General features: G+C 49.6%; 2 protein-coding genes across 8 annotated transcripts in view; one reads left to right on the plus strand and one right to left on the minus strand.

The window, feature by feature from the left end:
- Positions 1-312: 312 nt before the first annotated feature.
- LIG3 (DNA ligase 3) lies at positions 313-22,797 on the minus strand. Of its 7 annotated transcripts, none has more exons than XM_064271412.1 (21): positions 22,683-22,794; positions 21,579-21,689; positions 19,774-20,327; positions 15,989-16,129; positions 13,604-13,801; positions 12,906-13,057; positions 12,056-12,222; positions 11,851-11,928; positions 11,197-11,365; positions 9,460-9,615; positions 7,780-7,911; positions 7,345-7,424; positions 6,219-6,306; positions 5,741-5,818; positions 5,128-5,251; positions 4,374-4,516; positions 3,981-4,055; positions 3,420-3,566; positions 2,712-2,922; positions 2,201-2,322; positions 313-1,096 (listed from the first exon to the last, which is right to left on the minus strand). In XM_064271412.1, exons 3-21 carry the CDS (start codon positions 20,321-20,323, stop codon positions 863-865), a joined length of 3,045 nt encoding a protein of 1,014 aa, XP_064127482.1. In that variant the 5' UTR covers positions 20,324-20,327; positions 21,579-21,689; positions 22,683-22,794; the 3' UTR covers positions 313-862. The 7 variants fall into 7 exon arrangements, with proteins under 7 accessions (XP_064127482.1, XP_064127483.1, XP_064127480.1 ...); XM_064271413.1 differs by lacking the exon at positions 22,683-22,794 and adding an exon at positions 22,474-22,538; XM_064271410.1 differs by lacking the exon at positions 21,579-21,689 and having other exon boundaries at positions 22,683-22,797.
- The window catches only part of CCT6B (chaperonin containing TCP1 subunit 6B), a 54,628-nt gene continuing 53,759 nt past the window's right edge, over positions 22,007-22,875 (plus strand). The window contains exon 1 of the mRNA XM_064271417.1: positions 22,007-22,119. The gene's annotated coding sequence lies outside the window, so the exon portion shown is untranslated. The remainder of the gene's footprint in view (positions 22,120-22,875) is intronic.

Genomic DNA, 22,875 nt, shown 5'->3' on the forward strand with positions numbered 1-22,875 from the left:
GACTGAACACTACTTACATTTATATAAATTGTCTTCCTTCTATTCAAATAAATCAGCCTCAGCAGCCGCTGTTTGGAAGCAGGCAGTAGGTATCTGTCCTCAGGTAAAAATCTTCAAGAGCAGTCCTGTTTCTAGATGTTGAGGAGGGAGAGCCTCCTGGAGCCCTATTATCACCCCCAGAGAAACAGCCCAAATAACATCCCTCCTCTTCACGAAGGCCCTATTTTCCTACCTGATCCTGGTCCCCTTCCCTCCAAACCGGGGACCCATACACTGTAATAGGAGAACACGGAATAAAGTCATAAAAGTTCATTTTGTCTTCTTTCAAATGAGGCTTCATTCCTGGCAAAAGAGGCCAGGCTGAATACAAGTTTTCCAAATAAAGGATTTCTGAGGGTAGTCTTTTAAATACAACTTTAAAATAAGCCTGGAAGTAAAGTGGGTGAGGAGAGGAGAGAAGACTTCTGCAGGGGTGAGCTCTGACCACAGCTTCAGTAACTCAGCCTTCACTTCTTAGTCACCAGGGAAGTTACAGGGAGTGCAAGTGGTGAAAAGGACAGCGATAACTGCAAGGTATTCATTAACCCCCTCCCCAAAACTACGCTTCTTTTTAAAGAAAAATAGGACAAAACCAGCACCCAGATCTGAAAGAACTTAAACGAGCAAGAGAAACGGATCTCACTTGTGGGACCCACGGCAACTAATTCCTGGGCCAGAAAAGACCGTGAACAGTTGGTGGGTTTTGGACGATGCGCTGCTTGGGGAAGAAAGTCCGACCCCACCCTGTACTGCTCCTCTGTTGCCTGAGTAGTCAGGAATGGGATGGGGGGGTGGGGCCTGAGGGAAAGGGAAGGCAGCTGTCCTAGCAGGGAGCTACCAGTCTCCGTTTCCGGACACAGGCCCAAATCCACTCTGGGGAGACCTGCTGGGCCTCAGTGTTCTTGTCCCCACTGCCCAGGACGTGTGTGGCAGAGGCCATGTCAAATTCCTGCACCAGGTCTCCGTCGAATGCCACAAAGTAGCGTCTGAGCCGGCTGAAGTCTGGTGTGGAGGGTGGTAGGTAGAGCCGCACCCCAGTAAAGATGTCCAGCAGCACCTGCAAGTGCAGAGGGGTCCGGTGGGGTCAGAAGGGCCTGGGCTGGCTACCGATGTGTGAGGTCTCCACCCAGATCAGTACAGGACAGAGAGGAAGGAGGCTAAAGCAAGAGGCAGAGACCAGGGAGCCTAGAGGCCAGGACGCCAGTGCAGAGAGTCACCTGGAGAAAAGGCCATCAAACCCCCATCCTCCAGCCACGCCAAATGACACAGAACTGACACTCTCCTCCACCCCTGCCTAGGGGAAAGGGCGAAGTGCATTCCTCAAGAGCCATCCAGTGGCTTTCAGACCAATGCCCCAGACTCAGTGATGTTCCTTGAAGAAAGCAAAGTCCCCTCTGCAGAACTGGCCTAGACTGAGGGGGGAGGGGTCAGAGCCCCCACGATGGGCTCAAGGGCATCAGGTAGGGAAGAGGGCGGGGGAAGGTTCTGTAGGCCTGCTGGGGACCGGGGAGCAGGACCTGAGGTACCAGATCTCTGCTGGGGGTGGGAGGGGATCACACTGTATAGCGGCCCTATGTCTACTCTCTGCCCTGTGGGGTGTGCTATCAGCTCCTCCAGGGTTGAGCCAGTACTCAACCTAGTTCCTGGCTTCAGTAGGTACTCAATAAAAAAATAGATGTGGCTAAATCAAAGGGGAAAAGACTCCCCAGGTGGAGGACAGTCACCAAGCCAGTGCCCTCTCTTCCCCTCTCCTGGCTGGCTGGCTCTGCTCCCGCCCGATCACAAACTCACACGGCTGCACTCCCACACCCAGACGGGCTTTCTCCCCTTTAATGTCAACTGTGATGGGGGCCAGGAGCTGGGCAGGTCCCTGCAGCCTCTGCCGGCTAGGCTGGCTGTTCTATCTCCTGCCTGCTGGCACAGCTCTCCTTCCTCTGTGCTTGCTGGCTGGCCGCCTCTGCAAGGCAATAAGGGCAAAGGGTGGAATGGCAGCACTGCTGGCCCTGCCCACCCACGACAGAGGAGCAGCTGCAGGAGAGGAAGGCTTAGCCAATGTCCCCAAGAACACTTTTGCTCATCTTTCAAAGCTCACAGGCAGTGGGGCTGGCAACACGAGGCCCTGAGCCAAATGGCCCTGGTGCACTGCTCTTCTCACCCTCACCTTTGCTTGGCACGGGGCCTCGTCTGGAGCCTTCCGCTTTTGTCCCACCTTCACGGGAGAAGGCTTCGTGGTCGGCTTCTCTCCCACTTTCACAGGGGAAGGCTTTGCGGCCAGCTTGTTGCCTAAGGAGAGAGCTCAGGATAAGAACTAAGGATGAGGGACTTGGCCAGGCCAGCAAAGGGAAGGGCCAGGCGCTTCCTCTGCCATGAGTGTGGGTGACAGAGTGAACACTAAGCCTTTAGTTCAAGCGGCTTTCTCCCCAGGTCAGACTGGCCCTCCCAGGGTACTGCCATTCAGGTTTACTGAGCAGATACAGGGTGCTCAGCAGATCAGCTTCTGGCCCATGACTGGACACACAACAAGGATGCAGGTAATGCCAGCTGCAGTGGACAGAGGATCACATGATCTCAGAGTGGGTCCCTGCCCTTAGATCTCCTGGTTCCCCCTAGGCGAAGGGGAGGGGCCTTCTGCCCCTCACACAACCCTCTTCATCCCCCAGCCCCTCCCTTACCGCCTTTGCTGTTGGGATTACTCGGCTTCCTTTGGGCCTTCCTGGCACTGGCTGAGGGCTTGTCGGGGGAGGTTATGGGGACCTTGCAGGAGGACACAGCAGGCCCCGAGGTGCCCTCGGTCTCTCCACTGCTGCCCCCTGCACTGGAGCTCCCGTCATCTCTGGCCACTACAGTGAAGTCTGCCCGCTCCTTGGACAGTTGGTACAGCTCCTGAGGAGGAAGCAGGAAGCAGGGGTATCATTCCCTTCCCAGACCCAGGCCCCAGAGGTGGACTGTGTCACGTGTTTTAGGTACATGTGTCTGGGAAATAGAAGTGGGAAAGAACGATAGCAGGAAACGGAATTGGCTTCCTCGGTGCCTTCTCAAACTTTGTATCCTGAGAAATCGGGGTGCTAATCTCTGTATCTCAGCTATCACTAGGGACGGTCACCTGGGCCAACCCCTCACAAGGAAGCTGTGAGTGAGCGAGCTCTTCCTCTCTTAAGTCAGGGCTGCTCAGTGGGGCCTGCTGGGTGCAGCGTGCTCTGCACTGGTGCTGTTGCTCCTAGCCCTGCCACAGTCTGGGCTCCCTTTCTAACTGTCCTTCCTTGCTCTGCCTCAGCGGAATGGGAGAAAGAAGAAGGAAGGACATGTGGACAGGCCAGAAGCCCACGGGTCCAAGGCTGGGATAACAGGGTGGAGGACGCACATAGCCAAAGAGGTGGCACCTTGAGCTGGGGGAGGTTAGTGGCAGATTTCCAGTCCTTATCATCACGGATTCGGGTGCAGCGAGGGAACCGGATAGAGATGCCATCGGCTGTGTGGACCTCAGATTTGGAGAACTCAGCCCCTGTGATCTCCCACACAGCAGCTTTCTGTCAGGAACAAGTCAGGCAGGTTAGTCACTGGTTGAGAAAACACCTCCCAACCAGCTAGAGGTTAATACCGAACAGTCAAAACGAGGACTGGGCTAACAGGAAACCTGGGCTCTAGTCCTACTGCTGCTGCTGTGCAGCCTTAGGGAAGGCTCGCCTCTTCTTTGGTCCTCAGTTTCCCTGTCAGTATAAGGCGGCATTGTGCCAGGTTGGTTCTAGAACAGACCCTCTGTAACTAGGGGATGGTCAATTTCTACTGATGACAACTCCTCAGTATTGACTGGTCCCGCCATCCTGTCACTTGGCTGAATAATCCAGAGCCCCACCTCTGGGTTGAGATGGCTTCTCTGTGGCACTAGAGAACTTGCAACCTAATTTTGTGGCCTGGAGCACCCCACACCGCAGGGCTGATACCTTTGGGTCTGGGACGATAAAGTCAGGATAATAGATCTTGTTGATTTTCAGCCAGCTGGGTATCTTGCTGGGGTCCTGGAAAAGAAAAGATGCTGTCATGAGCTGTTCCCAAGGTGGAACAAGGCTTTAATCTCCTTTCTCGGTGAACTGTGAGAAGAGGTGCCCCTCATGCTGCACGATCCTCCCTGCTCGGCTGGGGTGTGGCCTAGAGGGCATTCAGGCCAGTGTCCTCTAACTACTCCACAAGGTATGCACTCAGAGACTCTGAAGGCCTGTACTGCTCCCATGGCAAAGCAAGAGTGCTCCTCTCTGGGGAGACAGATGATACCTGCCGTCTTGTCTCAGTAATGACGGTCAGTCTAGAGGCTGGGGCCAAGCTGGTCCTGTCCTCACCTTGCTGATCTTTACCATGTCCAGCTCTGTCTGCAGGCGGGCGAGCGTCGCATCATCGTGGCCACCTGAGCACTTGGTGACAGTGCACCACTTCTGGCTGCCGGGGTCATAGCAGCCCATGAGGAAGATCGACATCATGCCACCTGGGTGGGGAGTATGGGCTACATTATAGGGTGGAGGGAGCCAGCTCTGCCAGCCCATGGAGCCCCCAGCAGAGCCCCACGAGCCCAGTGAGAGGCAGCCTGGTGGAGAGGAAAGGGCTTGGGTCCTGGCTTAGTATCAGAGTTCACTAACTGCAATTTCAGCTTAGTCTTTCTGAGCCCCAATTACCTCTTCAGGAAGGCAGGGGTAAGCATGCCCATCTTGTAGAGCTCTGGTAAGGAATAAAAGGGATTGCTTGACAACATAGTAGACTGTCTGAAAGTACTAGTTCTTCAGATCCCAGCTTCCCTCCAGTTAGGAAATGGAGGCTTTCCCCAAGGACAAAGCTGTCAGGGCCTGAAGAACTAGCTGGTGGTGCACTTCCTTGTGCCAAGCCAGGATGTGAGATTCTCGCCTGACCTCTCCCTGCCCAAGTCTATAGCTCTCAGATGTCCCTGCTGGGGTGCACTGGCTAGGCTGGGGCCCCAGATGCCAGAACTCTGGAAGTCATGACTGGCTGTGTTAGCAGGTCAAGCCAGGAAAAAGGCCAGTCTGTGCCCCAAGCACAGCCTTCCAAAGAAGTACCATCCCAGGGGCCAGAGGCCTTCCTGACCTTTGCTCCCTTGCCCATAGAAGGCCCCAAGGACAAGCAGGTCAGCTGTGTCAGCCATGGCCCCCTCGTTCAAATAGTCCTTCTTCACTTTCAGCCAGTGCCGCTTCCCAGGCTCATATGTACTCTGAGGAGAAGCAAGAGAAAGACTAAGAACTAGAATGGAAACTCCACGAGGGTGGAGTTTCTCTTTTATTCTATATACCAGACCTATTACAGTGCCGAACCTATTCTGAGGGGGAAACCCCTTAGGTTCCAGGCACTACAGAAGACACAAAACCCACCCTCCAGATCTAGAACCCAAACCAAACCCATTGCCATCGAGTCAGTGTGGACTCAGTGACCCTACAGGACAGAGTAGAACTGCCCCTAGGGTTCCCAAGGGGCTCTGGCAGATCTGAACTGCCGACCTTGTGGTTAGCAGCCATAGTTCTTAACCACTGTGCTACCAGGGCTCCAGAGATCTAGAACAGACATGTCCAAACCCTGGAAAGACTACCCTCAGCACCCACCCCAGCCAGCCAAGACCACTACTGCCCTCTCCTGGCCACAACTGATGGCTCAGGGGAGAGCTGAGAGTATATGCAAGAAGAAACAAAGGATGTGGCCATCTTACCTTCACGTCCTTCAGCACCAGCCCTTCTAATCCCTCACGGATCACCCGGTTTATCATGTCAACCAAGTCGGAAGCTTTCTAAGGGACAACAAGGGAGAGATCTGAGCTTGGTGTGAAGGAGGGAGTGGTGTGGGAGTGAGGTGGTGGGTGTTCCCTTTCACATATGTAGTGTCCTCTGGAAACATGTGAACTTGCATACAAGTGACAAAGGCTTTGCAGAGCAGAGAGCCCCCCAGTCACAGAGCGGCAGCAGCTTAGGGTGCCTTGAGACATATGGTGTCTACCTAGGAAGGATGGGTCTTGGCCTGCCCTCCTGGGTGGAAACTAGTAGACAACCTATGAAATAGCCAAAGGCAAAAACATCAGCAGACCCCCTAAGAGAGATTTCAGGCTCAGTCTCCTAGTCACATCTGACCCAAGGGGTTCTCTGCCCTGCTTTCCAACCACTAGGACCCCCTAGGGTGGAGTCTTCGCTCACCTTGACTTGCTTCATTTCTGAGAACATGATCCGGTTGGGAATTTCAACCATGTTGTCATGAAGAAACTTCCGCCGCTCACACAGAGGCCTAAGAGGGACAGGAGAGCTGAGGTCAAGGCCAGGATCTCTCCCACCCCCATTAAGAGTTCTGAGGAGGGAAGCAGCACAATGATACAACTGGTGCTTCATGAGATGATCTGACATGGATTAAAGTGCCCGTGTGTAACAGCTCTGCCTGACTAGGGCTGCAGGTTCCATCTTGGCTAGAGATGGACAGTTGTAAGCTGCAGGACACGGCCCCTGCAGAATTTTAATTCCTGTTTCTACCTTATCCCTCAGAGCCAAAGAAGAACTGGCCTCTAGCCCAAACAGATTTTATAAATCCTGGTCCCACATGAAAAATGACTGAGACTCTCATTTTTTTTAACCCCTGCACCTTGCTGCACCCCAGCCCCAAGGCTGAGTGGCTCAGACCTGAAGCCTAAACCCCAACTCTTACCTCCAGCAATTCTTTCTCTCTTCTATGTCCTCCTTCTTCCACACTCAAGGTGTAGGCAATGGTGAGAGGACTGGGGCAGGGACAACATCTCTAAGCATGGAAGGAGCTGACAGAGGTTTCTTGGGCCCAAGAGTTTGACGCAGCTAAGTCAAGACTGCCAGTTCCCCCTGAGATGGTCCCACCCACAGCCTCCCCTACAATCCGAAGCTTCCTGCTGGCAGTCTCTGAAATCAAAACCTCTGAGCTGAAATACACCTGCCTTATGCCCCGTGGGTGCTGCGGGAGAAATAAATGGAAACCCCCCTGTGCTCACAGTCTATTCGCTGCAACAGTCCACTGCTGTAGCAGAGACGCTTCTCTGGGGTTTGGCTTTCCTCTGTGACTCACCCTCTCAGGAGATGCCATTAGCACGGCGTCTCTTCTTCACACTGAGTGGGGAGGTGAGCAGTGTGGCCGCTGTGCTACCTCTCAGTTCCCTCCTAGGCCTGCCCCTGTCAGCTCCTGGGCACAAAGAGGCACAGGCCCCTTTCCCTCCCTCCCTTCCAATCTGAATCCCCCATCTCCCCACCCGGAAACGAAAACAGATTCCTGGCAGTTCGTGGGCTTAAAGATGCTAGCCAACCTCACCTGTCCATCAAGCTGACATCATTGAAGTAAATACAATCAAAAACAAACAGGCAAACATTAGCCTCTTGGAAGGCAGCTTTCTGTAAGGGAAAATGGGGCCGTAAGAAGATGAGGGACAAAAGTAAGAGAGCATAAAAAACAGGAAGACCAGTCACTTCTGGAGGCCCTTGAAAGTACCTCGCGGAAAACTCCTATTTGAGCTTTGACATCCCCGGGCTGCCACAAAGGCAACCAGCAGATGCTGCAGAATGAAAGCCAACCCAAATGTAAGCTGGTTCCCCACACTAGCTCCCGTTATGCAGAAAAAGGACAGGCCTTAGCTGAGGGTTACATCTGGAAGCAATCCAGAAGTGAAGAACAAGCCCTACCCTAAGGAAGTGCACACTCCTCCCCAAAAGCCTGACAGCACACACACATCTGGCCCTGACCCAGTACCTTGTGCACTCCCAGAGTCCCAAAGGGCAGAGGTTTGCCTGTGCTGGTGTCTATCAGGAGCACTTCGGAGTCCAGGATCATGCTGTGGCCCCCAGGGAAAGCCTGGGGGATGTAGTCCTTGAAGTGGGCCACCTGGGGGCAGAAGGGTCACTTAGGTTGGGGATGAACGGGCAGCAGCCACAGCCAGCAAAGCCCAGGCCCCGGAAGAACACAGAACAACGTGGGGAAGGCCAGCTCCTGTGCAGGCAGAGATCCGTGCCGGCTGCAGAAGAGGGGCAGGTATCAGGCTGTGGATCAGGCTGCACGGAGAACAGACTGGTTGGAAAGAAGACGGAAAGGAAGAAATGGACCTCAGAAGCAGCAAGGAAAAGTGAGCAGAGCCTTGTCTGAGCGGGAGCTCTGAACACTCAGCCATACTTCAGAATAAGTAAGAAAGGCTGTTTGGAATTGGGTTTTTCCAGGATCAAGACAGAAAAAGGCCCCGCTGTAACCCAAGGTAGCCCTGCCAACTGATAGCAGCAATGGGGTCCAGAAAGCATGTCTGTGGCCCAATTCCTCACCTGGACAGGGTACAAATGCCATCACTACCCAGGATGCTTGGAGCAGGGGCAGGAAAGGCCTGCACATCCACCCCTCTCTCCTCAATCTCTAACCCAGCCCTTTAAAAGAGCTGAAAGCACAGGAGAGGCAAGCACAAGCGGAGCCCGGATAAGGGAAAGCAGGGAAGAAAGGAGCTTTAATTCTGCAAAGCTGTATTCAAACTTCTCCCTGGGTAACAGGAGGTGCCCATTTAGTAGCCACCCCACCAGGAGCAGTTCCTCAGCACTCCTCCTGGGCCCCACAGAACCAGGGGGCCTGGGTCACTACTCCACGGGGAGGCCACTGCTTGGCTCTCCCCTTAAATGCCTACGACAAATGGCCGCCTGCTTTGTCCCCAGTGTCCAACAAGAAGGCAAGGTGTGGGTAAGGATATGAGCCACATAGCATGGGCTCACCCGAGGGCTCTGAAACACCACGTCTGAGCTAGGAACAAAGCGGGCAGCAAGGGCAGGAGTTCTCTGTCCACAGAACCAGATGTTCCCAGTGCTACTTCCCGAAGACTCCAAGGGCTTGTAGTGGCCCCGGGAGCTTAGGAGGGTTGAAGGGCGAGCTTCATGATGCCCTGATTCTTTCACTACAACGTACCACATCTGGGCTTCCAGATGTCCCCATGGGACTGTGTTCACGTATAACGTAAGCTCCATGAGGGCCAGGGCTTCTGTCGATTTTTTTTCACTGCTATATCCCTACTACCTAGAATGGTGCCTTGCACAGACTGAACACTTGATAGATACCTGCTGAATAAATGAATGGATTGCAGCCCAACAGCCCCTTGTCTGAGTCTTAACCCTGCTTAGGGAGCACAGAGGACACGGACACCTGAGAGCTGCAGCTCACTCACCACTGAGCTCTCTGCCCCAACGTCGCCAGGGCGAGGAAATATCACTCTCCAGGTTCTGTCCTGACTAGCCCAGTTCTGGGTTCTTTGCCTGTCCCTGCTGAGCAACCCCTCATTACTGGTAGATTCCAGAAATGAATAAATGAATTCATTCATTCAACAAATATAAAATAAACCCCCATCGTGTACCAGAGCTGGAATGGCCCTAAGGTTGTTAGAAGCAGGCAGGCAGGAACTTATACCTTGTGAGGCAGGACAGGCTTGAGGCTCCGGCTGAAGTAGCTGAAGTGGTCTCCGTTCTTATGCACCTGCACTCGCTCCCCATCGTACTTGATCTCAGAGAACATGCCGTTGGGACACTTCTTCATCGCATACTCGATGGACTTGCAGGCCTCGGCCTTGGGGGGGAAACCAAAGCCCGGAGACTTAAGGGTGCTCTTGCAATAATGAGGTGCTGCTCACAGGGAGAGCCGAGGGGCCAGAGTGGGGCTAGTCAGGACAGAGTCCAGGTCCTGGAGACTGACCGCCCAGAGCGCACACTCAGGGAGTCCACGGAGGAGGTGATGGGAACGCACAAGTCTGACAATGTCGTATTCTGCTGTAAAGCATCACCAGAGCTGACACAGGAGCTCGCCTTTCGAGGACTATGAGTGCACTTATGGTACAGACCATGAAGTTCCAACGGTAAAGCATTTCATTTCTTTTCTCAGTAATTCAGGATCTTGCAGGGCCTATGGGTTACTATCAAATACGTGGGTAATCTTAGCACAGGAGGTATGTAGAACTAAGATTAAAGGCTGCAGGTGACAGTGAGGCTGGCAGGGTGACAGTGATCAAGGATTCCTAGGACGGGACATCCCAGACACAGGCGTGCTTATTCACGTACCCATACCATTCTTGACTCAAACAACAATAGCTTCCATTTTCTGAGCACCTGTACGTGTCAGGTCGTGTACGCCACCCCATTTTATCCTTGAAACAACCCTAAGCATAGATATTGCTGTTATCATTTCGTGGATGAGAAAACTGATGTGCAGAGAGATTAAGTACTTGCTTATTAAAGTTACATAGTTAGTAAATGGCAGGAATGAGATTCGAGTCTAGGCCTGACTCCAAAGCCTCTGTGGTTCACCACTAAGCTATATAATCCATGCCACTTTTGAAGTGACACGTACAAGAGACACAGAAAGAATTCCTATAAAAGCCAGAAAGGCTGCTACTGCAGGTGACTGGGGCTCCATTCCTGGGGTGGCGATCTCTCTACTTTTGGTGCTGGCTGTCCCATATGCCTAGGAAAGGGAAAATACTTCGCTATCCCAAACGTAGATCTCTAAACCAAAGCTTTGGTATAATGTACTTTTAAAAACAGCATTGGAAAAATCCAAAGGACCTCACAAGTAGGCAAGGCAGCATACGTGGTAGGTTCTGGGAAAAGTAAATCCCATTTCTCATGAAATCTGCAGAGGACCAAGATGATCTCTGTCAGAGCTGGCCTTAAGCTTCCTCACCTCTCTTCCCAGAAGAAAGAGGTCTGAGTCATCCTGGCACAGGAAGTCTGGCTCTGCCACCAACCCTCAGAATCATTTTGGGGCAGGTTACAAAACCTCAGGAGTTACTTAGTACATCCATTTGTCTCCAGACAAGATGACAGCTAAACCAATCCAGGCAGGTGCTTCAGAAAATTTCAGATGCCATTCACACAAGGAAACTAAGGGCCATGAGAGGCTAAGTAACTCATCTAAGACTCCACAGCTTGTCAGTGGCAGAGCTGGGACTAGAGTTCAGCTCCTTCCCCGAGAACACACCATCTTTGCCTTCACCTCCCCATTAGGAAATGCCCCTCTGCATTCCCAGCCTTTCTCCCCAAACTCCTTCCGTCAACTTGCAGGAACTATCCATATTCAGGTCCCACCCAGAGGGTCTGACACATGGAGAGGAGGGGACAAGGATAAGAGCAGGGGCAGAGCAGTGCTCCTCACCAGCATGGGCTGCACAGGCGTCATCAGCGAGGCCTGGACGCTCAGAGCTCGCCTCTGGCCTGGCTCCTTCTCCACCTCCTGCTCGTTGCGAAGGACCCGCTCCACCACATCCTGCAGGTTGCGTGAGGCTTTGAAGGCTTCATAGGCATTGGGGTCGAGGGCATCTAACCTGTCAAGAGGGACAGGAGCAAGGGATCAAAAAACACTGTCTACCCTATTGCTTTTGAGAGCAGTGTCTGTCCTCACAGAGAGAGCAGAGATCCCAACACATGGTGGAGGGGCTGTGTTCTATTGTCTAAAGACTTTTGAAGGAAGAGGAAATGCTCTTTGAGAACCTAGCTTTTGTGACATACCGTGCCTGCTTGGATGGGGCTGGAATGGGCAAGAAACCCAGACTATACCTATTGAACATATTCCACAGATGCTGGGATAGTTCCTTTACATACTTTCAATTTTAACCACTCTGTAAGAAGGGTGTCTCCATCTTACATACAAGAAAGCAAAGGCTGAGGAAGGTCAAATGAATGATCAGGTCCCACTGGAAGTAAAAAGGTGGAATCGGAATTCAAATCTAGATTGGGACTCCAAAGTTCTGACACCTGCTGACAACAAAAGGAACTGACAGCTGAGGCTGTCAGAGGAGCTGGTACTTACACGTGTTTCGCACCTGAGTTCATCTTCAGGTCATGTTTGATCAACCTGATGATGCACTTAAGGTCATTGGCTGTACACCTAGGGGTAGAAGGCATATTCGACCTGGTCTTCGAAGAACTCTGGGCCCCCAAGCCTTCCTTCCCAGGTGATTCCATCTCCCCAGACCTGTCCCCACTGGGCTTTGTGTGACTGGGGAAGCCCCCACCTGGAGGCGATGTCCTGGAGGGCCTGCTGCTGCTCGTCCTCCTTGGTGAGCCTGGAGAGTCGCAGGAGGAATTCGTCCACCTCCTGGATGGTGAGGAGGCTCTTGGCAGCTGGGGGGAAAGACTTGCTCTCCTCAAAGAAGACTCTGATTGTCTCTGACACGTCACCCTGTCTCCAAAGACCAAAATGCCACTGCTGCAGTCCCAGGGTGGCCACATACACCCTCCAACAGCCCGGTGGTGCAGCGGAGATTTCAGTCATTGCCCCTGTCCCCAACTCTCACACATCTACCTCACTTCTGAGAGAATCTATCCATCCACATTCCTGGAGGGGGCACCTCTATCCACCACAGGCTCTGCCTACCCACCTGAGCTGAAAAGGGACACAGGCAGTAATCAAGGGCTAACCCAATTTGATTCTAGCTCAAGAATTTAAACTAAGAGACAAATACGATCATCAGATAACAGAGGCTCTTGAATGGAAATGTTCCATGGTGCCAAGTCTGGAATCAGGACCAAACCAAAGCTGGATGGTGAGCCCAAGCTATAGGGGTGAAGAACAAGAAAAATCAGCATCGAGAACCACAGCCCCAGAAGAGACAGAGGGAAGTCTCAAATCCTGCCTCTCTAGCTCTAGGCCCTGCGTGGCTCAGCAGTAGTATATTTTCAGTTCTCAGAGACTTGTGAAATTAACAGCTGCGGCCTTACATCCAGCTCCCCTTAAAGGAAGCTTGCTCAAATGGGTTTCCGTTTCCTGAAACAGTATGTACCCCAACCACGAGTAAGAGGCTGCAGGTGCCTGGCTTGGCAGAAGCCCACCTGGAATGCCGCCCACCCTTCCCTTCCTCTGACCTGCTCTAGATCCCGTGCCATGTCATCTGGATTGCAGTTGAAAATGCGGCTAAAAAGCTTCACAATCTGCTTATCATTCAGGTTGTAAACACTCTTAATGACACCCGGCAGCAGCAGCTTCACTGTTAGGTACACATCACCGTGGAAACCATCTGGAGACACGGAGAAAGGAACCCTTCTTGAGAAATGGAGCTTAAGTAAATACATAAACTCAAGGACACAGACTCTGAACTGACACACACTATACATCACTGCCTGTGTTCCCATAACGCCCTGTGCATATCACTACCGTAGCGCAGGCTTCACAGCACAGTGGCTGGTGGTTTAAGCATCTGCCTGCACTTTAGCCTGTGGTTGAACCCCCACAGGCCAGAGCTATGACAATCAATTCAGTGGCCCCAGTGATGAGCATATTACATACATATATCCAGATAATGATTTTTTCTCTTGCTCAAATAGAATGGGTTCTTCTGGCTTCCTGGGACACAACAAAGGCAGAGGAAGAAAGAGGCTGAAGTGCTCTGAGCAGAACTGGCTACATAATTTGCGGGGTCCAGTGCAAAATGAAAATGCGGGGCCCCTTGTTCAAAATTACTATGAATTTCAAGACAGCAACGGCAGAGCATTAAGCCAATCACAGGGCCCTACGGGAGAGCGCAGGTCATGTGCCCACGAAGCCAGGATGCTCATGGCCCCACCTCCTGCTGAGCCTTTCTGCAGGAAGTCCTGGATGATCTGGGTCTTCGTGTTGTAGCTAGGATTTTCAGCCACCATGGCACACAGCTTCCGAAATTCCCGCAGCAGGCAATCCTTGTGCTTGGGGTCACATTTGCTAGAGGACAGGCTAGTCTTAAGGGTACGGCTTGAGGGGGCTTCTCCAAAGTTGTTGGGCTTGGCTGTTGGAGAGAGAAAAAGGGAAACAGCAGAGATGACTCATTTTGCCTTTTTGAAAAGGAAGAAAGGGAAGGAGGAGAACTAATAGGCATTCTGTAGGTGCTTTGTATGTGGCTTCACGTAATCCCCCAAATAGCCCTTTGGGGTAGATATCACTATACCCACTTCACAGGTTAATTAAAATTAACAGAGATAAAAAAAAAAAATGGAAGTTAATAGTGTCCCCAAATCTCACAGCTATCAGTGGCAAAGCAGAGGACCAGGCTGATGTACGTCTCTTTAAGCGAGTGCTTCCCAGAAGAACAAAGGTTGGCTTCACGTCAAGAGTGGACAAGAGGATCTCAGAGCCACTGTAAAACTGATCCCAGCAAAGTTTTGGGATGAGGAAGAAGGTAGAAACCAAGGGATACGCCACTCACTGTGAAATCCTTGCCACTGCAGACTGCCAGAGCTGGAAGAAGGCTTAAAGATGATCTAGTTTATTCTTCTCTTACTGACTTCCAGGACTCCTTGGTGGCAGAGCCAGATCCCACTTCTGCACTCCCAGCCCCTCCACACTCCCACCCCTCCCCATCACCACTTTCTTTTCTTTCCTACTGTCAAAATAAAGGAAATCAATCAACGAGCAAGGCTTTCCTCCAGACACCTAAAAGTAACTATGTACAACTCTTTACGGATTCTCTGTCACCTCCTTATGGCCAGTCGCAAGCAAATTTCATTCTGTAAGCTTGCAGCAAAGCCATTAGCAAACTGGCTGCTGATGCAAGCTTCTTCCTGCCTGGGCTTTGTAAATTATGTCTATCCTTATCTTTGACCTGGAGTCTACGTAGGATTTTAGGCGACAAAATCTCCAAAGTGTGATGTTCAGCCAGGTCGCAAGGTAACTAGGACTAGTCCAATGCCACCAGTTATGGAAGGCTAATAGGTGATACTGATCTCCACCACCTCTGACCACCAAATGCCCTAGTCAAGTTTTCCCGAGTCCCATCTGTGACAGAGTAAATCTACATTTTGTATGAAAGAAACCACGTGTGTATATGTATATATACGTATGTATACATCTATTACAGGTGAAGAGAAAAGAAACTTATCCTGCAAGAAGATACAATAATAGCCACAATCCACGGCTTTAGTTAGCTGTGATTCCTCAGCTTCCAGGTGAAATGTAAACTTTCTCAGAGAAGCCCTCTCTCACTTTCCAGATGATGTCAGGTCCCCATTAAATACTCTTACTGTACTGTTTATACTTCTCCCTCATAGCTTATACCAAACAGGATTTATTAACTTAGTGATTTCCGGCAATTGCTTATCTTCCCAACAGGCTATCAGTTCCATGAGAGGGCCAGGGCTGTGTTCTGGTCAGCCCTGTATTCCCAGTGCCTAGGCTGTGGTGAGCTTAGTGTAGACATCAGAAACTATTTGTGAAATGAATTCTGAACAGCTATGTGCGGCCTACTATGTACCAGGAACTGTGTGAGTGCTCTACAGCTATTTCCATTAAGTCTTAACCACAACCCCACAAAGAAGTTGTTCCATATGTGGAACTGAGAGTTCGCTTCACAGGTGAGTTTAAATAATTTGTCCAAGGTCACCCAGCTAACAGTTGTTGGAGACAGCATTTCAACCCAGGCTGGCTGACTCCAAAGTCTACATGCCTCATCACTAGGCTTTGTCCCCTCAACAAATAGCATATACCCGTCAGAGCCCTTTTTCCTCCTGCTCCATGTTCCACAAATATACCAACCCTTTGAACAAACAGCTGTAAAACTAAGAAGAGAAATGGGGGATGTGGTCCAGGTATGACATCTCCCTTCTTCCATCCTTTCAGCTTCAGGTCAGGCAAGTTTAGGGATGTAATTTCTCCCAAAATTCTTTCATTATCAAAAAACAAGGGCGCAAAGGACAGGTTATAACAATCTCCGCCTAACCAAGAACTATTTCAAGGGGAAAAAGTCTTGACAAAACAAACATTTTTCTGCCCCAACAGGGATTAAACTATATAAAGAAAAGCAATACAAGGGGAACACTGATCATCCGCCATTGCCTGGCTGTTCAGGCAGAAGCAGCCAATTATTATGGAATGAAAGACTAGACAGCACAGAATTTTCACTCTTGGTCAGGACAGGACAGTAAATAAAGCTAAGGAAATAAAAGCATGTAACAGCTAAAGTAGTCGTAATCTCTCTCACCTGAGAAGCCAGAGAATTTCCGGGGATTGGTATTGGTTACAGAGGCAGCTTTCGCTGGAGATGTCACCTGGCCGGTGGCTGTCAACTTAGCCTGGACAACAGCTTTCTTCTTTGGTGTGCTTGCCACCCTAGAAGACAGATCTGTAGGGCCCCGGAAGGGGGGAAAAATCTTTCAGTGAAAGATTCCTGAGAAAGCTTTCAATGAATCTATCGATTACTCTCAGAATCTTGTTGGTAAGTCACTACCATGGCACTACTTCATGGCTGGTGGCTGACTGGTCTTTCTGAGTGGAGGCTGTAGGTGATAGGGTACTGAGAGTTTGAAGAGGGACTTGTTCTGGGAACAAAAGACCCAGCTACCATTTGCTTCTTTCAAGGTGACTGAAATTTTCCTCAACACTCCCCACCTCTTATCCCACATATATAGTTTCCATAAGTGACAGGACTTAGAGGAAATCAGAAATCACATCTCAGTAGATAAAACTTGAGGACTTTACCTTGGTAGGATTAGACCCAATTTGTAGATGAACAAAAAAGTAAAATGAAGATGATCACTGAGAACGTTGGTTTGGCATAGGCAAGAAAATTTCCAGCTGCTGAGTTATCTGAGCTATGTAACAGTTTAACTCTTTTCCTCTGAATGAGACACGGGTCAAGAAATAACAATGGCTGAAGCCACTGGTTAAGGTTGGGCAGGGCTGGGTAGGAAGCTTGAGAATGGTACATATGGGAAGGAGAATTTTATGTACTGGAAGTCTTTCTTCCTCTTAAAGCACACAGATAGATGCCCATTTTCATGGTCACTATTAGAGTCCTCTCACAGTGACCAGAAAGATGTTTACGTGTTTTATTGGCTATGCCAATGCATCCGACTGTGTGGATCATAACAAATTACAGATAAAACCATGAAGAATGGGAATTCCAGAACACTTAATTGCGCTCATGCGGAACCTGTACATAGACCAAGAGGCAGCTGTCAAACAGGACAAGGATATACTACGTGGTTTAAAGTTAAGAAAGGTGTATGTCGGAGTTGCATCCTTTCACCATACTTATCAATCTGTATGCTGAGTAAATAATCGAGAAGCTGGACTTTATGAAGAAGAATGTGGCATCAGGATTGGAGGAAGACTCATTAACAATCTGCGATATGCAGATGACACAACCTTGCTTGCTGAAAGTGAAGAGGACATGAACAACTTATTGATGAAGGCCAAAGACTACAGCCTTCCGTATGGATTACGTCTCAACATAAAGAAAACAAAAATCCTCACAACTGGACCAATAAGCAACATCATGATAAACAGAGAAAATATTGAAGTTGTCAAGGATTTTTTACTTGGATCCACAATCAATGCCCATAGGAGCAGCAGTCCAGAAATCAAACGACACACTGCATTGGGCAAAACTGCTGCAAAAGAACTCTTCAAAGTGTTAAAAGTATCACTTTGAGGACTAAGGTGCATTTGACCCAAGTCATGGTATTTTCAAGTGCCTCATATGCATGCAAAAGCTGGCCAATGAATAAGGAAGACTGAAGAACTGATGCCTTTGAATTATGGTGTTGGCGAAGAATATTGAATATACCGTGGACTGCCAGAACAATGAACAAAACTGTCTTGGGAGAAGTATAACCAGAATGCTCCTTGGAAGCATGGATGGTTAGACTTCATCTCATATACTCTGGACATGATATCAGGAGGGTCCAGTCCCTGGAGAAGGATATCATGCTTGGCAAAGTAGAGGGTTAGTGAAAAAGAGGACGACCCTTAACAAGATGGACTGACACAGTGGCTGCAACAATGGGCTCAAACACAGCAACGACTGTGAGGATGGTGCAGGACCGGATGGTGTTTGTTTCAGTCTGTTGTACATAGGGTTCCTGGGTCAGAACTGACTCGATGGCACCTAACAGCACAGGGACCAGAATTACACTTAACTGAAGATATGAACATTACAGATAAGGACACGAATCAAAAAAGACTACCTGGATTTGGAGGTATTGGTGTAAACTCAGTATACGTGAGTGTGTGTGTGTATATATATATATAAATATGCATGTATGTGTATTTGTGTATGTATACATGTCTGTACGTGTATTTGTGTGTGTTATTTGTTGTTACGTGCCATTGAGTGTTCTTCTTCGTATAGTCCAGCTTCTTGGATTGTTTGTTCAGCATACCGATTAAATAAGTATGGTGAAAAGATACAATCCTGATGTACACCTTTCTCAACTTTAAACTATGCAGCATCACCTTGTTCTGCTCAAACGATTGCTTCTTACCATGTATTTTGTAGCTCTGTCTGCAGAAAAAGCTTAGAAACAGAGTCCCCAGTGGTAACAAGGACACCTAGCGTTCAGATTTTGGTTTCTAAAACCATTTCCCACTACCGGGAACCAGAGCTCCTAAGAGAAATGGCTGATACCAGGGCTGGGGTAGGATGTGTACAAGATAAGCCTAAGAACATCTTTTTATGTAAGAAAGTATTTCAAATCATTAAAAAAAAAAAGATGAGGACATGTCACAAGGACATTAAACAGCTTGAAAGGGTTTCCATTGGCCAAGTATGGAATAAGTACCAAAATAAGTACTCTAATGAATTATAAGCCATTGAAAAAAATAATCCATGAGTCCATAGAGATAATAAATTGACAGTAAGATACAAGGTGGTGGGTACTATTCTTAAAAAATGTCAACGTCATAAAAGACTACGGAAATGTTCCAAATTAAAGGAGGCCAAAGAAATATGACAACTAAATGCAATACCTAATCCTGGACTGGGATCCTGTACTAGAAAGAAAAAATGCTATAAAACCAAAACCAAACTCGTTGCTGTTGATTCCAACTCATAGCAACCCTATAGGACAGAGTAGAACTGCTCCATAGAGTTTCCAAGGAGCGCCTGGTGGATTCGAACTGCTGACCTTTTGGTTAGCAGCTGTAGTTCTTAGCCACTACGCCACCAGGGTTTCCGAAAAATGCTATACAAGATATTATTTGATCAATTGATAAAACTGAAATACAGACGGTACAATATTATATCTAGAATAAACTTGATGAAGTTGATAGCTACATTATGGTTATATAAAAGAATACAGTAAATCCCTGGATTAAGAACGTCTGATTTACGGATAGCGCGTACTTAACAACAGACTGCCGTAAAGCCTAGTATATTAAAAACTCGAGTTAAATACAATGGTCGGTAGTAATGAACGCATGCACTACTTTGTGACACTCATGAAAACACTGTGTGGCTTCAGCAGTTCATAAGCTCAAGGAAAGGGAATGCAATCTGTCATTTTAAATTGGATCATGTTGCCTCAACACTGTGCTAAGTGTGTAACTTTGTATTACCTACTAAGTCGACTTAGATTTAGGAACGGACCTCCTTCATAACCCCAGGACTGCCTGTATTCCTATTCTCATGATACACACACTGAAGCATTTAAAGGTAAAGGGCCACAGCGTATGCAAGTTACTCTCAAATGGTTCAGGAAAAAAATGTGTGTGTGTGTGTGTGTGGAGATAGAAAGACAATGCACATAAGTGCATATGATAAAGTAAATAGGGTAAACTTAACAATATGTGAATCTGATAAAGGAACTATGATTTTTTGCACCATTTTTATTCTTTTGACTTTTCTGTTTGAAATTATCTCCAAATAAACTGTTTTGAAAAAAGCAAAAAAAAAAAACAAAACAAAAACAAAAACTGGACTCTATTCTCCTTATCCTATTTTCTCTTGGCACCAGTAAGATGAAAAAGCAGTTTTCTCCACCCCACCTGCAATGTGCTGGGTTATCTGTTCCTTCTCATTATCTTCTAGCTCTTCCCAGCCTTCCAGCTCTGTGAGGTCCTCGATTTTTTTTGTGGTGGCCCGGGCCCGTTCCAGTTTCTCAAACATGCATTTAATGTGGTACCACTCTTTCATATCACCCCCGGACTCTGAAAAGGGATTGGGCACCACTTTGCCAATTCGGCAAACGCCCTTCACAATCTTTTCCTTGCATTTTTTGCAGCCAGCTGTGCCACGTTTGGCATAGTCCACGCAGAACCGCTGCTCAGCCATCTCACTGGAGCCACTACAGAGTCCCACATGCGATCCTGGCGAGAAAACAAGGCAGGTGGCACGTGGTCTTAGACTGCCTCGCTGGAATGATAGAACAGGCTCTTTTCTCAGGAGGAGGCAGCTCCCAGGAATCAGATCTGTTTCTGAACACTGGCTGAACTGTCTCACGTCAGGCCGGTGATGTCGCACTCGGAATAGGCACGGTTCTTTTCGGCTGAGTACACGGAGAGTTTGTGGGAAGAGGGTCTTGAAAGCCAAAGTCATATAGCTGCATGAAAAGACGAGAGGCAGAGAAAGATATAAAAATGAGAAGCTGGGCTTCCAGTTTCCACAAAGGCTAGAGTCATACACATTTCATGCTGACTAATTCAATGCTTCTCCAAGTACTGCAGATTGACTCTCCATAAGATGAAAAGAGTTCTAATACCGAAATCCAGTCTGCAAAAGGTGTTCAGTTATCTAATGCACACATGCGTATCTGGTAAATCACAATTAAGACAACTCAAATACGTGCTTATTCATTTTCCCAGGCCATCAGCAATACGTGGTACTCCAGACTTAAAGTTACAGGGGCCTGAAGTTTCTTTTTCACCATCAAGAAAAATGTTCATGAAGTTTTTAATGTGAAGTGTGACACACATGCCATCCTGTGAAAACAACTAAGCTACTCTATATAGATTTGTGATTTAATCAGAAGCCCTATTTTGAGAGGCAACTAGCAGAGCCTGGAATTGGACTGCCTGAGTTCAAATTCTAACTCAACCAGCTGTGTATCTTGGTAAGTTAACTTAACCTCTCTGGTTTCTTAGTTTCCATATTTATAAACTATGGCTAGTAACAGTACCTAACTCAAGGGGTTATCTCAAGGGTTAAGTCCTTAGAACAGAGTTGGGCACGCAGCAGGGGCGCAATAAATGCTAGGTCCCCTTATAAGGAAGACGCTGTCCTCTAAGCAATTATACACCTGTTCATAATTCAGCAACTTGAATCCAGGTATGCTGAAGTAATGGGACAGGAGGAGTCAAAGGAGCTGATCTATCAATCCATACGGAAACAGGGATTATACCTGATGGTATCCCCAACCTTCACATATGGTTCAGATTTCCTAAAGAATCTTTATAGTTCTACTTTTAAAAATACTGGAAATTAGTTTCAGTTTGCACACTCCTTCAGAGTGAAACTGCTATTGCATTACAATAAAAAGTAGGCTTCTCTTTACTGTAGGGCAACATGGTGCAGGGGAAAGCACACGAGCTTCGGCATTAGGGAGTCTAGTTTACCAGGTGCCATGGAGTTGACTTCTAATCATGGTGACCCCACGTGTGTCACAGAACTGTGTTGCGTGGGGTTTTCAATGGCTGATTTTTGGGAAGCAGATGGCTAAGCCGTTCTTACAGATGCCTCTGGATGGACTGGAACCTCCAACCTTTCAGTTAGCAGACTAGCGCATGCATTATACATATTAAACCTTTGCACCAACTAGGAACTCCGAGTCTGATCATACAGCTTACTAAGTTACCTTTGAGAAATCCCTTAACTTCTCTGAAAGGGACGATAATATCTATTTCACAGGGTGGTTGTGAAAATTAAAACGAGTCCATGGATGGGCTGATGGAGGCTTCTGAACTTCCTGAAAATGTATACAAAATGTGTACATTTGCAAATGTACTTTTTTTGGAGAGAAGGTCGGTAACTTTCACGAGATCCACAAAGGGCTCTCTAACTCCCAAAACGAAGAACCAGGCGTGTGAAAGTGGCGAGCCCCTAGTAGGAGCTCAGCACCTGGTAGATTTGCTATCTCCCTTTGCAGAGCGATCTACGGAGTCACCGCCCCTCCCCAGTGGCAATAGTGCAGGGGGCCGGCGTCAGCGTCCTGCCCCCGCATCACAAGCGACTCACAGGCGCTGGGCCCCGAGAAGGCACAATGCTGCTTTGAGGGAACCCGTCTGCCGGTCCCACAGCTCCCAACGGCCGCAGCTCAGCATTTCCTCAAAGGAACCCGAGGAGGAAACCGCTAAGGCCTGAACGCCGCACCGGCTGGGCAAGGGAGCGGCACCCAGGTGGGAGTGAAACCCTTGCAGCCGCTTTTCCTCAGGGGCCTGCCCGCGACGCGCTCGGAGAGCAGGCTGGGTCTACTGTCCCGGGCTCGGGGGTCTGGCTGCGGGGAGGCGGGTCCCCGGCGCCATGTCCCCAGTACCCCGACTCCCTCCGGTTCAGGCCGGCAGGGACCGGGGAGCACACGCCCGTGGGGCTGGGGAAGGGGCCAAGACAGGCGGAGGGAAGGGAGAAAGGCTTCCAAAGTCTCCCCAGGCGCACCAACTTCAACGCGGGACGCAAGCAGAGAGGCCTGGGGTCGGAAAAGCCCCCCACGAAAGCCCCTAGAAGACACAAGCCCGGGGGCACGAAGCGGGTACCTCCCCTCGCGCGGGTCCCGTGGGGGGTCCTGGAGAGCCGCGAACCTCCCCCGCCGGCTCCCGGAGGGCGGCCACGTCACGGAGGGTGTGCTCCGGTGCTCAGCAGGCGGGCGGGGGAGGAGCCGAGGGGGCCGAATCGGGGCCGCGCCGCGGTGCGGGACCTGGCCCTCTCCCCTCCCCAGTGCCCGGCCCGCTGGGACGCCCCTCACCTGCCTTCCCGGCTCCGGCGCACACCGTAGGCCTAAGGACCGGGGGCCCACAAGCCGTGGCCAGCCCACGACGGTTGTAGCTCCTGTCTCTTTAAATCCGGGTCCTTGAGCTGGAGGCAGCACGCAGGCGCAAAAGCAAAGGTCCGACTTATGCTCCTGGTCTCCGCCCCCGGCCTGCCACGTGGGTGGTGGT

The sequence above is a fragment of the Loxodonta africana genome, chromosome 18 (assembly GCF_030014295.1).
Source record: "Loxodonta africana isolate mLoxAfr1 chromosome 18, mLoxAfr1.hap2, whole genome shotgun sequence".
Lineage (NCBI taxonomy): Eukaryota > Metazoa > Chordata > Mammalia > Proboscidea > Elephantidae > Loxodonta > Loxodonta africana.

Coding starts and splice junctions, on each gene's coding strand:
- LIG3 (XM_064271410.1), bottom strand. CDS start 20,323: ATGACTTTGGCTTTCAAGACCCTCTTCCCACAAACTCTCCGTGTACTC. Junction 7,912..9,459: donor AGCCTGTCCTGCCTCACAAG/GTATAAGTTCCT, acceptor TTCTGCCCCCAG/GTGGCCCACTTCAAGGACTA. Junction 5,819..6,218: donor CAGAAATGAAGCAAGTCAAG/GTGAGCGAAGAC, acceptor GTTGTCCCTTAG/AAAGCTTCCGACTTGGTTGA.